At 38.0% G+C, this 12,846-nt stretch overlaps 1 protein-coding gene across 1 annotated transcript in view; it reads left to right on the forward strand.

Annotated features, from left to right (window-relative positions):
- The window catches only part of Itga4 (integrin subunit alpha 4), a 73,184-nt gene that overhangs the window by 14,943 nt on the left and 45,395 nt on the right, over window positions 1-12,846 (forward strand). The window contains exons 3-9 of the mRNA XM_021192709.2: window positions 2,245-2,351; window positions 2,450-2,579; window positions 7,160-7,227; window positions 8,579-8,708; window positions 10,042-10,127; window positions 11,073-11,135; window positions 11,225-11,362. Of these exons, the coding sequence (XP_021048368.1) occupies window positions 2,245-2,351; window positions 2,450-2,579; window positions 7,160-7,227; window positions 8,579-8,708; window positions 10,042-10,127; window positions 11,073-11,135; window positions 11,225-11,362 (722 nt within the window). The remainder of the gene's footprint in view (window positions 1-2,244; window positions 2,352-2,449; window positions 2,580-7,159; window positions 7,228-8,578; window positions 8,709-10,041; window positions 10,128-11,072; window positions 11,136-11,224; window positions 11,363-12,846) is intronic.

Consider the following 12,846-nt stretch of genomic DNA (forward strand, 5'->3'; position numbering starts at 1 on the left):
GCTAAGAAACACATAATTGCATGCAGGATGCTATTCTTGCACATATGAACTTCTGGGCCATTTTCAGCTAGCAAATTTGCATGATATCATTTGTGTGGTTCCAAAGCATTGTGTTTGTTGTTGTTTTTTTTTTTTTTTTTTTTTTTTTTTTAACTTCTGGTGACTAACTAGAGAAGAGAACATTTGTTTGCAAATATCAAACCTAATCTTGAGGAAAACACCCAATTTTTTCATCCACATGCAAACAGGGAAGGTGGCATTCAGAAGCCCTTGCACTCCTGTCTTTAACAATGACAACTGGAGATGGGTTGGCTGGTGTTGACTATAATTTTAAAAATAGTTTTGTATTTTCGATTATATGTCATTTATTTTTATGGTAACAGAGCTTCAACTGCACATAGCCTGGCCACCTTTGGTGGTGCGTTTTTGACATTAATTTTAAAATATTGGTGGTTTTAAAGATAATTTCAGCTGAAAACTGTATCCCAGTGAAAATTAAATTACCCTTCTTACTTCTCCTGTATTGGTTTGGAATCACGTAGTCCTAGTAGCTCCCTGTGTTAGGCTAACCCTGTTGGCTGAATATTTCTCAGCAATTAGAGTTTATTGGAGCTGGAAGATGGCAGCTGAGAGCTCACAAAGTGGAGCGTATAATGGACCATCACACACACACGTTCCATGTTCCTGGACTTCCTTCCTTTCCTCTTCTCTGTCTAGCTTTTCCTTCTCTCATCATTCTCACACAGGAAACTCTGTGTACATCAAGACTACTCTCTATCAGTGTTTGGACCACAGCAAGCTGTTCTTCCTGTTGCTTAGCAGTGTTCTTTCTTTCTCTGGGTCTGTTTGCCTTCATCTCACAGTCAATATCCCAGACTATCCATTAGTAGTAGAAGACATCATTGGTTTCCAGGAACCCAAGCCAACAAAGCATTATCAATGTTCTATGCTAACCGTGCTTCTGACCGGATCTGAAGCAACCCTTGGATTAGACAGGGATGGCTGGATCCACTGAATAGGATTCTAGGAAAGAGTTTGGGAGGCTCCCTTAAGCTTGGTTGTGCTAGAGCATTAGGTATTTCTGTGAATGTTTTGCAACCCACATATGTATTCATAAATATCTTTCTACACTTCTTACACAGAATCTTTATGACTCAGGAAAGTCAATACAAATGATTTCCTTTTAACTATATTATCTTTATGTATGTAGGCATTGTGAGTGTTCCTAGGAAACTCTACCTAGGGTTCAGGTAAGAGAGGAAAACAGGATACAAAGATGCATGTGGGACATTTTGTTATAACACTATAAAAACTTGTGACCAGTGTTCAAAGTAAAGAATTCCAGCTTATGGTACACTTACCTCATCTAATCAATGCTAATGCTTTTTTTTTTTTTTCTGCTGTCAGAAGTAAGCACAGAACATTCAAGTGTTGACTAAGGAGGACAGAATGTAAAGCTAGCAAAAAGAATCTATGAACCCGTCTTATCTCAGTCTTCCTCCAGTTAATGATGTGAAATCACTCAAACACAGAATCTCACTGGGGTTCCCACTCAAAGGCTAAAGGTGTGGGCTGGCAAATAAAGCATCATTGCCATAAAGATGACTGCTCTACATTTTAGCAGGGCTGGGTCGCAACTGAGTAGTTCCATTATGTTGGGCAGTTTCTGCAATTTATGCATTTGCCATAGTGTGCCTATTGACTTTCTTTTTTTCCAACTTCATATTGTTTTCAAAAAACTTTTATCATTGTTGAAAACACCAGTCATCCCACTAAGCCTAAAACACAGGGCGTTTTGTTTTAAAGGCTATGCATTATTGGTACACTAATTATATACTCCACTGTCTACTCGCTCAGTCATTTTCAGAAGTGCTCGGCTGATGTTAATAAATGGGTAAGGAAGGCAAAACCACAAATTCTTTCCCAATCATCAGCCTCTGTTTTGTATCAAATGGACCTTGCTCATCCTGTTGGGTTAATTAGCTACCTCCTAGACCACTGAGGCCACTTCTTCATGGCCTCTACATCGCTCCGAGGTCATTTCAGCAAAGATTCAGCTTGTGTGGAGAACAACTGTGTCAGCAGAGAGCGACTCACTTTTACCCCTAAATTGAACTGAATACAAGATGAGAGAAAGTTGAGGCAAGAGAAACCCTGGAAATAAGAGTCTAGCTTTAACTACTCTATGCCTTTAGAAAAGCATTGTTTTCAACAAAACTGATGAGATTTTCCCAAATGCTGCAGGTAGCCCCAGTGGAGAGCCCTGTGGGAAGACATGCCTGGAAGAAAGGGATAACCAGTGGCTGGGGGTCACGCTTTCCAGACAGCCAGGAGAAAATGGATCTATCGTGGTAGGTACTGAAGCGGGCCCACCGACCAAGACCAGTCCTGGAATCAGACCTTCCAGGTGTGACTTTCATATTTTTGTTTGACTTTTTGTTTTATCCAGACTTGTGGGCACAGGTGGAAAAATATTTTTTACATGAAGAACGATAACAAACTCCCCACTGGCATTTGCTACGGCATGCCTTCTGATTTGCGAACAGAACTAAGTAAAAGGATGGCCCCGTGTTACCAAGGTAAGTGGGACTTGACCGAACTAGAGGAAGAGAAGCAAAGGAAGGCGTCCAGTCGTTTGCATTTGCAGTTTTGCCTGCTCAAGGACAAAGAATATCCTTCATATGGCCATTGTTAACTAACAGTATCCTTCCTTTGTTTACTCTGTGTAGTAGCGATACCTTATACAAACATTCCATGGTTTTGAAAAGCAATTCTTCATTTTCATTTGTATAATTGTGGAAGCTAGTTGGTAACTATCCAACTTTGTACTAAATTTATTTTCAAATCAGTCTAAGCAAGTCTAATGTCAGGGAAACCATAGGATCCTCAAAGTCATGAAATTACATACAAAATTCTTATTTGAAAGAAAATGACCACACTTTCTGTTTTCCTAGAAACTTGTAGGAGTCTTCAAAAGGATTCAAGGCACTAGTCAAGGCAAAGCTTCCCCACTTCCAGTTCCCCATTGGTATTCCTTGAAGATGTAAGGAATTAGTGTTTATAGCAACACTTGGTTCCCAACCTGTGTATCACACCTCCTTTGGGGTTCAGATAACACTTTCCCTGGGGGCCCCTAAGACCATCAGAAAGCACAGATATTTACATTACAATAGCAAAATTTCACTTGTGAACCCTCAACAAAACTAATTTTACAATGGGGGGGGGGGAATCATCACAACATGAGAAGCTTTATTAAAGGTTTACAGCATTAGGAAGGTTGAAAACCGCTGGTCGCTGGTCTAAATTTGGGTAACTCTGTCTCAATGGAAACCTGTATTTTATGTACAGAACTAAGATATAAATTTAGATTCGGGGACAAAGTCAGTAGCTGTCAAGATAATATTTATAGCAATCAGTAACTCTAAAACTCTCTTTAGAACACCAAAAATTTGAGGAACGCCAATTCTTTCTAATATTAAAAAAATACTATTATCATCTCCCTTATCCTCCAAAGATAACCTTAATTACCTGTTAGAACTTTGAGCTCATACTTAAATTTACATACTGGTTCTGATCATTTTAGGATCTTTCATATCTGGATTCTGATGTCATGGAGAAGTCCATGTAATAACTGTTTATATTTTACCTTTGAATGCAAGAAGATAAAATATGCATATTAAATTTTCAATTGCTATAAATCTCAGTCTGAATTTCTGTATATTTATTATTCCCTTTTGCCTTACAGTTTTATTTTATATATTTAAACATTTTCCTGCAGGATTATTTTTCTAAAACATACCTATCTATACACTTTTAGAAGTTAATATGAGCATAGCCTTATTAACATAGCACACACTCAAAAGGAGTGAGAAATCATGGCAGGGAGTGCAGATACATCCATGGAGTAATTTGTCAAAAGGAAGAAGTAGCCTTCATTTTTTTCATAGAAGTTTATGAATGAAAAAGCATCAGGAGCAAAAGAGACCTTACATGTCTACATGGGTCTTGATTCTTTCTGTTAGGCAAAGCAGGAAGGAAGGGATAATCTCAACAAATTAGCATGAGACAATTCAATAGCCACCTGCAAAAAGAGTGTAATTGGATTCTTTCTTTTATTGGATATTTTATGTATTCACATTTCAAATGTTATCCCCTTTCCTGGTTTCCCCTCCAGAATCCCCCTCTCCCATCCCTCTTCCCCCTGCTTCTATGAGGGTGCCTCCCTCCCATCCACCCACTCCCATCTCACTGCCCTGGCATTCCCCTACAGTGGGGAATCAAGCCTTCACAGGACCAAGGACTTCTCCTATTGATGCCAGACAATGTCATCCTTTGCTATACATGTTGCTAGAGCCATGGGTCCCTCCATGTGCACTCTTTGGTTGGTGGTTTAGTCCCTGGGAGCTCTGGGGGATCTGGTTGGTTGATATTGTTGTTCTTCCTATGGGGTTGCAAACCCTTTCAGCTCCTTCAGTCCTTTCTCTAACTCCTCAATTGGGGTCCCCACACTAAGTCCAATGGTCACCTGCAAGCATCCACCTCTGTATTTGTCAGGCTCTGGCAGAGCCTCTCAGGAGACAGCTATAACAAGCTTCTGTTAGCAAGAACTTCTTGGCATTCACAGTAGTGTCTGGGTTTGGTGTCTATATATGGGATGGATCCCCAGGTGGGGCAGTTTCTAGATGGCCTTTCCTTCAGTCTCTGCTCCATGCTTTGTCTCTGTATTTCCTTTAGACAGGAACCCTTCTGGTTTAAGAATTTGGAGATGAGTGGGGAGCCTTGCCTAACCTCTGGATATGGTCTCCACAGGTTCTCCCACCCCTTTGTTGGGCATTTCAACTAATCTCATCCCTGTTGGGTCCTGGGAGCCTCTTGCTTTCCTGGCATTTGGGACTTGTTGGTGGCTACCCGCAATTCCCTGTCCCCCATTGCTACACACCTCTGTTCAAATTTCTGACCTTCTGTATATTATATCAGTCTCCTCTCATACCTGATCCTAGGCCCCCTTTTCCCCTCCCCCTCCTCTTTTCCTCCCATGTCCCTCCAACCCTCTGCCTCCTGTGAGGATTTTGTCCCCCTTCTAAGAAGGGCTGAAGCACTCACATTTTGGTATTCCTTCTTCTTGAGCTTCACATGGTCTGTGAATTTAATCTTGCGTATTCAGAGCTTTTGGGCTGATATCCACTTATCAGAGAGTACATACCATGTGTGTTCTTTTGTGACTGAGTTACCACACTCAGGATGATATTTTCTAGTTCCACCCATTTGCCTAAGAATTTCAGAAAGTCGTTGTTTTTAAATAGCTGAATAGTACTCCATTGTGTAAATGTACCATATTTTCTGTATCCATTCCTCTGTTGAGGGATAACTGGGTTCTTTCCAGCTCCTGGCTATTATAAATAAAACTGCTATGGTCATAGTGGAACGTGTGTCCTTATTCTATGTTGGAGCATCTTTTGAGTATATACCCAGTAGTGGTATATAGAGTTGGGTCCTCATGTTCAATTTTCTGAATAACTGCCAGACTGATTTTCAGAGTAATTGTACCAGCTTGCAGTCCCACTAGCAATGGAGGAGTGTTCCTCTTTCTCAACATCCTCAACAGCACGTGCTGTCACCTGAGTTTTTGATTTTAGCCATTCTGACTGGTGTGAGATGGAATCTCAGGGTTGTTTTGATTATCTTATACCATATACACAAGTAAACTCAAAATGCAATAAAACCTTAAATGTGAAGCCCCCCGGCCTGGAACCTCTGGAGAGTAACAGGGAGAGTAATGATTTTCTGGAGGTCGCAACAAAAGATCAAGCTACAAAAGAGAAGGGACAAGTGGCAGTAGGGCGAGCAGCAAAGGTTCTGCATAGCTCAGGAAGGCATCAAGTGGAAGCTAGAGTCAGGCATGCGCAAGCATTCTCAGATGTGGTGATCATTCCCTAAATATATATGGAATCTCATCAAAGAGATACCACAAAACCAGTTACCTGATTGCAAGTGAGCTAAGCCAAGATCTTTTCTCTCCAATGAAAGCAGAGAAATGGCTGATGGTTTTATGAAGGGTGGTCGGTGTCACTAACCATCACAGAATGTACATCAAACCTGGAAAGACCACCTCTTATCTTTTGAAATGGCTATTTACCAAAAAGATGAGAGATAAATGTTAGGCAAGGTGGCATGAGTGCAAACTACTGCACCATCATGAGAGACTCTACAGAAGGTTCTCAGGAAAATAGAAACTCCACACAATACTATGGTCCTTTCGGGATGAAGTACTCATGGGTGGGGCCTGTATGTGTGCTTAGATACAATGGAATGTCATCTAGCTTTAGTAAGAGCTGCCTTTTGGGACACCATGCATGAATATGGAGAACACTGTAAACCAAGCACAGAAAACACATAAGCAATTACATTTATAGGTAAAATCTGAAAATACTAAACAAAGGGAATAGGAGTGGCCCAGTGGTTAGGGGTGTGGGGTGTGGAGTGGGATGAGGGGGTGTCAATCACAGGACACTGAGTTTCAGTTTTGTCAGAGAAATGAATCTAGCAAGGGAATGTCCAGCATGGGGTTTATATGCAACGTGACAGCTTATTGTGGGATTTTGCCAAGAATGTAGATTCCCGTTGTTTTGACCAAAAGGGAGTATATTAAGTGGGGTGAATGAATAGCCATTCTACATGCGTGCCCCACAGAACATACTGTTCTGCACTTCCAATATATATAGTAACTCGGGGAACTGTGAACCTAAAGACTAAAATCCTAGCTCTTGACCTTTCACTCACTGATTCATTTTAACTTTTGGTTATATGTTTGCCAAAACTTCCCATAAAGTGAAACAGAGGGAGAAATACCTTTAATTGTGATTCATGATGGTAATTTGAAGGTTAATACAGGAGACCTGAATGCTCTTAAATCATGACAATTACTATTATTTTCAAAAGTAGAACATAAGACACAGATCTTAAGACTCATGTTTGTGAAAACCTCTGAGAAAATTAAAACTATGGTGGATGGTCATTATGATAAAAATTAAACCTGAACCATTAGAAGACTGAGTCAGAAGGATTTTGAGTTCAAGGCCATCCTGGGCTCTACAGCCAAACTCTGTCTCAAAATATATAGTTCCAATTTGTCTAAACCAATATTGAACTTCTGTTTTAGATTATGTGAGAAAATTTGGAGAAAATTTTGCATCGTGTCAAGCTGGAATATCTAGTTTTTACACACAGGTAACAACTTAATATTAGCTCCAGTGATTGTGTATATGTAGAAGTTTAATTCTGGGATTTCTCTAGACTTACTGAGTAACATTTAAGTAATCTTAAGCTATAGACTATTATTACCATGTTCACACCACTAACTGTTTTACATATAATTTTAGAAAATTATAATTGTAGTTTTATAAATTGTAAAATTGTAAAAGGCTAATACTACGTAGAATCAACTAAAATCCACACTAAAGACTGTCCCTTCTCCTAAGAATTTAGTGGAAGTCTAAAGTAGCTAGTTATTTATTTTGCTACCTTCAAAGATGAAAATATCTATCCAAATATATTGTTTTTAATTACTAGTTGAAAGTGAAGGAGATACATGAGTCCTTTTTACATTAAAATTATGATAGTAGTGAGGCTTAAACTTATAATACCCTTGAAAATTAGAGATAATCCTGACCTCTTTCTAGTACCTCAAACTCAATTATATCTTATATCCTCAGTTTAAATGATAGTAATAATAACAATAATAAATGTTTCAGGTTTTCTCAGAAACCCATTATAATTCCATAAATGTTTTCTAATTCCATGGAGATAAGACATTATCACTTTGGGTTCATTGCCTTTATAAATGTTAACATGTTATAACAATTCTTTCTTTAGTCTATATTGAACTGACTACAGTGAAGGTTCAGGATTACTTAGAGCATATACCATATGTTAATTAGGTTTGTTGCTCTGGGTTGTTATGCAACAGAGGCAAAAGCCTGGCTCTTCCCTCCCCTCCCCTCCCCCCTTCTTTCCTTCCTTCCTTCCTTCCTTCCTTCCTTCCTTCCTTCCTTCCTTCCTTCCTTCCTTCCTTCCTCTTTCCTTCCTTCCTTCCTTCCTTCCTTCCTTCCTAGTTAGGCTAAAATACGCCCTAAATTTCACTAGCCTTTTTATTATCTGAGCTGAGATTGTTAGGGATACTATTCAGTGATTTTTGCAAATTGAAATAAATTAAGTCTCCTTTACTCTCTGGTAACACATGATTATCCTGGTAATGAACCCTAATGAATTACACACAGAAGATTGTTTTTCATTGACCCACATTGCCTTTGTCCCCAAAGCTTATTCTAGTGTCTAATGGCCTTCCTTTGATATTTGAAACCCAGTGGTAAGCGTGCAAAAAGTTCCAGAGTTTCTTCTCTAAAATTCTATTCTTAGTTTTTCTGGCTATTTAACATATGGTTTTAAATTAATAAAATGTTTCCCTTTTTAAGCTTCAATACAAAATTCATTGCCTGACTATTTGCCTAGAATGTTGTATATTTGCAAGAGGTTTGGTGTGGTAAGATTTAACTTTCAAATGATGTGTTTTCTCTTGCAGGATTTAATTGTGATGGGGGCCCCGGGATCATCGTACTGGACTGGCTCCGTCTTTGTCTACAATATAACTACAAACAAATACAAAGCATTTGTAGACAGACAGAATCAAGTAAAATTTGGAAGCTACTTAGGTACTGTAAAACTTTGACCAACTTGAATTATCTGTGCCTTAGAAATGATATGTGCATCCTACTGGCCAGTAACAATTTGGTGTATCAGAAACTGTCTCAATTAAGCATAAAGCCAACTGCATTTCTTTAACTGTGTATCCTATACTGACAGAGGTAGCTACAGTTGTCATTGCTGCATCCTTATGTAGGAACTGATGAATGCTTACTCCATCTTAGGAAGTCCCCCTCCAATTCCTTTCTTCTTCCTTTATTGTTTCTTTCCTTCCTTTCTTCCTTCCTTTTCCTTCCTTTCATTGTTCTTGTGTGTTTTCTAAGACTATGTCTCATGACATAGCCCTAATTGACCTCTGACACATGAGTGCTAGAATTAAAGGTGTGTGTCACCATTCCTGGCTCCCTAGGAAGTTTTTATGCTAACTCTGTATTAATTCATGCATTTAAACACATGTCTTTGAATATATATATTTTTTTCATTTGCTAAGAAGTCTAAGAATATATATATTCTAGCTGAAAGATAGCATTGTGAAGTATATTTTAAAACTTATAATTTTGACTTCTTCCTTATAGAAGTTTTGTTTCTCAGAGTTTAAGCATTTTTATTATCCTTTTCTCCTTCCTCCTCATTGTTATTTCATAAGTCAAGAATATCATATTTGTCTCCTATATCTCTCTACAAAATACAAATTTTGTGACATCCTTTCTCTTTACAGTAAAGTACATATGTTCTGTAGATTTTTTTTGTTTTTGAACAAAGCACAAACTTATTTGACCCATATGTGCTTTAAGTGTGAACATTTTGTGTTCAGAAAGGCCAGTGACAAAACAAGTAGTATATTACTATCATTCCAAGAGAATTCCTCAGACATTACCTTATGTGATTGAACTATGGCTTGAAGTATTGCAGGAAATGGAACCCATTTTCCGTCTCTATCATATAAAGTTATATCTTTATGTAAAGTCCCTGCAACAGAAAGATTGCATGAAACCTGTAAAGATTGTCATTTGAGAGTTTTAGAGTTTTGTGTACTCTCAGATGTTGCATCTGTAATCCTGGAAGACCATTTGCTAATCATATCACACAGATAAAGTGTCAAGATCATATTTTCAATATTGAGAGCTTAGAAATTCAAACCCATATCATTGTTTTTGTAATATATATCTTTAAATTGCTTAAATGACCATTTTAAGTTAATATAAATGTTTTTGAGGTTCTCCATAAAGTAGTACTCAAAATAACTATTTTGAGTAGTTTTGGTTACCTCCATGCAAAGAGTTAGAAAAACATATACCTGCAGAGAATGGTGCGCCTCACGTGTTTCTCTCCTTTATGCAGGCTACTCAGTCGGAGCTGGACATTTTCGAAGTCCACATACTACTGAAGTCGTGGGAGGAGCCCCTCAACACGAACAGATAGGAAAAGTAAGACTTGCCTTTTTCTCTCTCTTTATTTCTTCACAACATCTTGAATAGATTATATGAGAGAGTAAAGTATTAAAGGGACACTGTAAAATATATGATTCAAGTGTTGAGTAATATATTGCATCAGTTGAATCTGTTCAGGATTTATTTATAGCTCTCAAAGAAATTTAGCTGGAAAATTTTAAGGGGAATTATATAACTTAAATGAGGCTTTTTCATGAGTAAATTGATAATATATAAATAACAAATTATAGATAATATAGTGTGATAATAAATAGATAAAGTATAATTATCTCTAGATGCCCAGAAAATAAATGTACTGGTTATTATTTAATAAGAGGGAGTTGAGATAGGCCATGCTGCATGATAAGACTAGAAAGAATAGAATAGAGTAGAGTAGGGTAGAATAGAGTAGAGTAGAGCAGAGTAGAGTAGAATAAATAGAATACAACAGAATAGAATAGAATAGAACAGAACAGAACAGAACAGAACAGAACAGAACAGAACAGAACAGAACAGAACAGAACAGAACAGAACAGAGTAGAGTAGAATAGAATAGAATAGAATAGAATAGAATAGAATAGAATAGAATAGAATAGAATAGAATAATTTTAGCTCTAGATTTTTCTCCTTTGCCACATGAATATTGGGAACTCAAAAAGGTTTTCTTTGGTAAACCCTTTTCTGTTTCTTTTCTACGGGATCCAAAAGTTAGTTTTTGAGATAATAGGGATTCAAGTCAGGTGTATCAATGTAAATATTAATATTACATATCACTCTTAAAATTTATAGTGATAATTTTATTAAACACTTGATATTTTATGTTTTTCCATTTACGTATTGTAGAGCTTGATATTTTGATTAAACAAATAAGTTGGATTATTTTTTTAAGAGAAAATTTGATAAGAAAGTAAATGTCTTTGGATTCTTTCCCCCCAATTGTAGGCATATATATTTAGCATTAATGAAAGTGAACTGAACATCATATATGAAATGAAAGGTAAAAAGGTAAATACATTTCCGCCTTTGGGGTTCCTGAGGGTTTCTATGAATAGTGCCGTGTAGTCTCATTGTGCATGTTCTTTGCTTTGGAACAGCTTGGCTCATACTTTGGAGCTTCTGTCTGTGCTGTAGACCTCAATGCAGATGGCTTCTCAGATCTCCTTGTTGGAGCTCCCATGCAGAGCACCATCAGGGAGGAAGGAAGAGTATTCGTGTACATCAACTCTGGTGTGGTATGTCTGAAAGTCCCCAAACTGGAAGTCGTACATGAATTATAATTCAGACTGAATCTACTCTTACTTTAGAGTTACGAGACTACAGGTTCTTTTTGAAATTAGTGTGTTCATGTACACAAATGCAAGACGCAGGTTCATGCATGCTTCTCTGTACCATGGTACCTATGTGGAGGCCAGAGCAAATCAGGCCTCTCTTTCTATGGCATATTCCTGAGATCCAACTTGGATCATGAGACTCATACAGGAAGCACTTTTATCCACTGAGCACCTTTGTCAGGCCGGAGATGTATAGTCTTAAGCTTATTTGATGGGGCAAAGTAAAATATCTACTGCTGTATTGATGCTCCGAAAATGAAACAGAGGATGCCAATGAGTAGCTATTCCAGAAATCTGAGACAGAACACAAAGGAATATAATGTGCACAGCCTGTGTGAGTTCACTCTAGTAATTAAAACCTCCTTTAGTTTAATTTTCATACAAATATAATTTGCAAGAAGGTTTTTTGCAGATACTTCAAAGCAGATGTTTGTATAACTCAATAATTATCATTCTTATATTACTTAGTAAGTTATTAGGAATAGATGAAGCATTCAATGCTTTCAACTTCTTCACTTGCAAGCAGAAATAAGGTGTGTTGATAAAAAACTATCACACACCAGTTGGATTAGATTCTAAAATAATATGAGATTGGCATCACTCATTCTGAAGTGGCTACATTATTTAGATTTTTAACTGAATATTATTCAAGTCATGAGCAACATTTGGTGCTTTGGTTTGAAAATAAGAGTGGGCTGGTAAGAAAGCAGGTTCATTTTCTAGGGCACAACATCTTTTAGTCAAGATTTAGTAACCACTTGTAACATTGCTCACTCAAAATTCTCAGAGGATTTAATAAGTTTTCACTTCCACTGTCACGCTAAACTCGATACAGTGCCAAAGAAAAGGCTTCTAGGCTTCTAGGATGGAAGTCTTTCATTATTATTATTATTTTATTAGATATTTTCTTCATTTACATTTCAAAAGCTATCCTGAATGTCCCCTATACTCTCCCTCCACCCTGTTCCCCTGCCCACTCACTCCTACTTCCTGGCCCTGGCATTCTCCTGTATGGGGCATATAAAGTTTGCAAGACCAAGGGGCCTCTCTTCCCAATGATGGCCAACTAGGACATCTTCTGCTATATATGCAGCTAGAGACACGAGCTCTGGGGGTACTGATTAGTTCATATTGTTGTTACACCTATAGGGTTGCAGACCCCTTCAGCTCCTTGGGTAATTTCTCTAGGTCCTCCATTGGGGTCTCTGTGTTCTATCCTATAGATAACTGTGAGCATCCACCTCTATATTTGCCAGGCACTGGCATAGCCTCACAAGAGATAGCTATATCAGTGTCCTTTCAGCAAGTTCTTGCTGGCATATGCAATAGTGTCTGCATTTGGTGGCTGATTATGGGATGGACTCACGGGTGGGGCAGTCTCTGGA

Source organism: Mus pahari, chromosome 3, assembly GCF_900095145.1.
Source record: "Mus pahari chromosome 3, PAHARI_EIJ_v1.1, whole genome shotgun sequence".
NCBI lineage: Eukaryota > Metazoa > Chordata > Mammalia > Rodentia > Muridae > Mus > Mus pahari.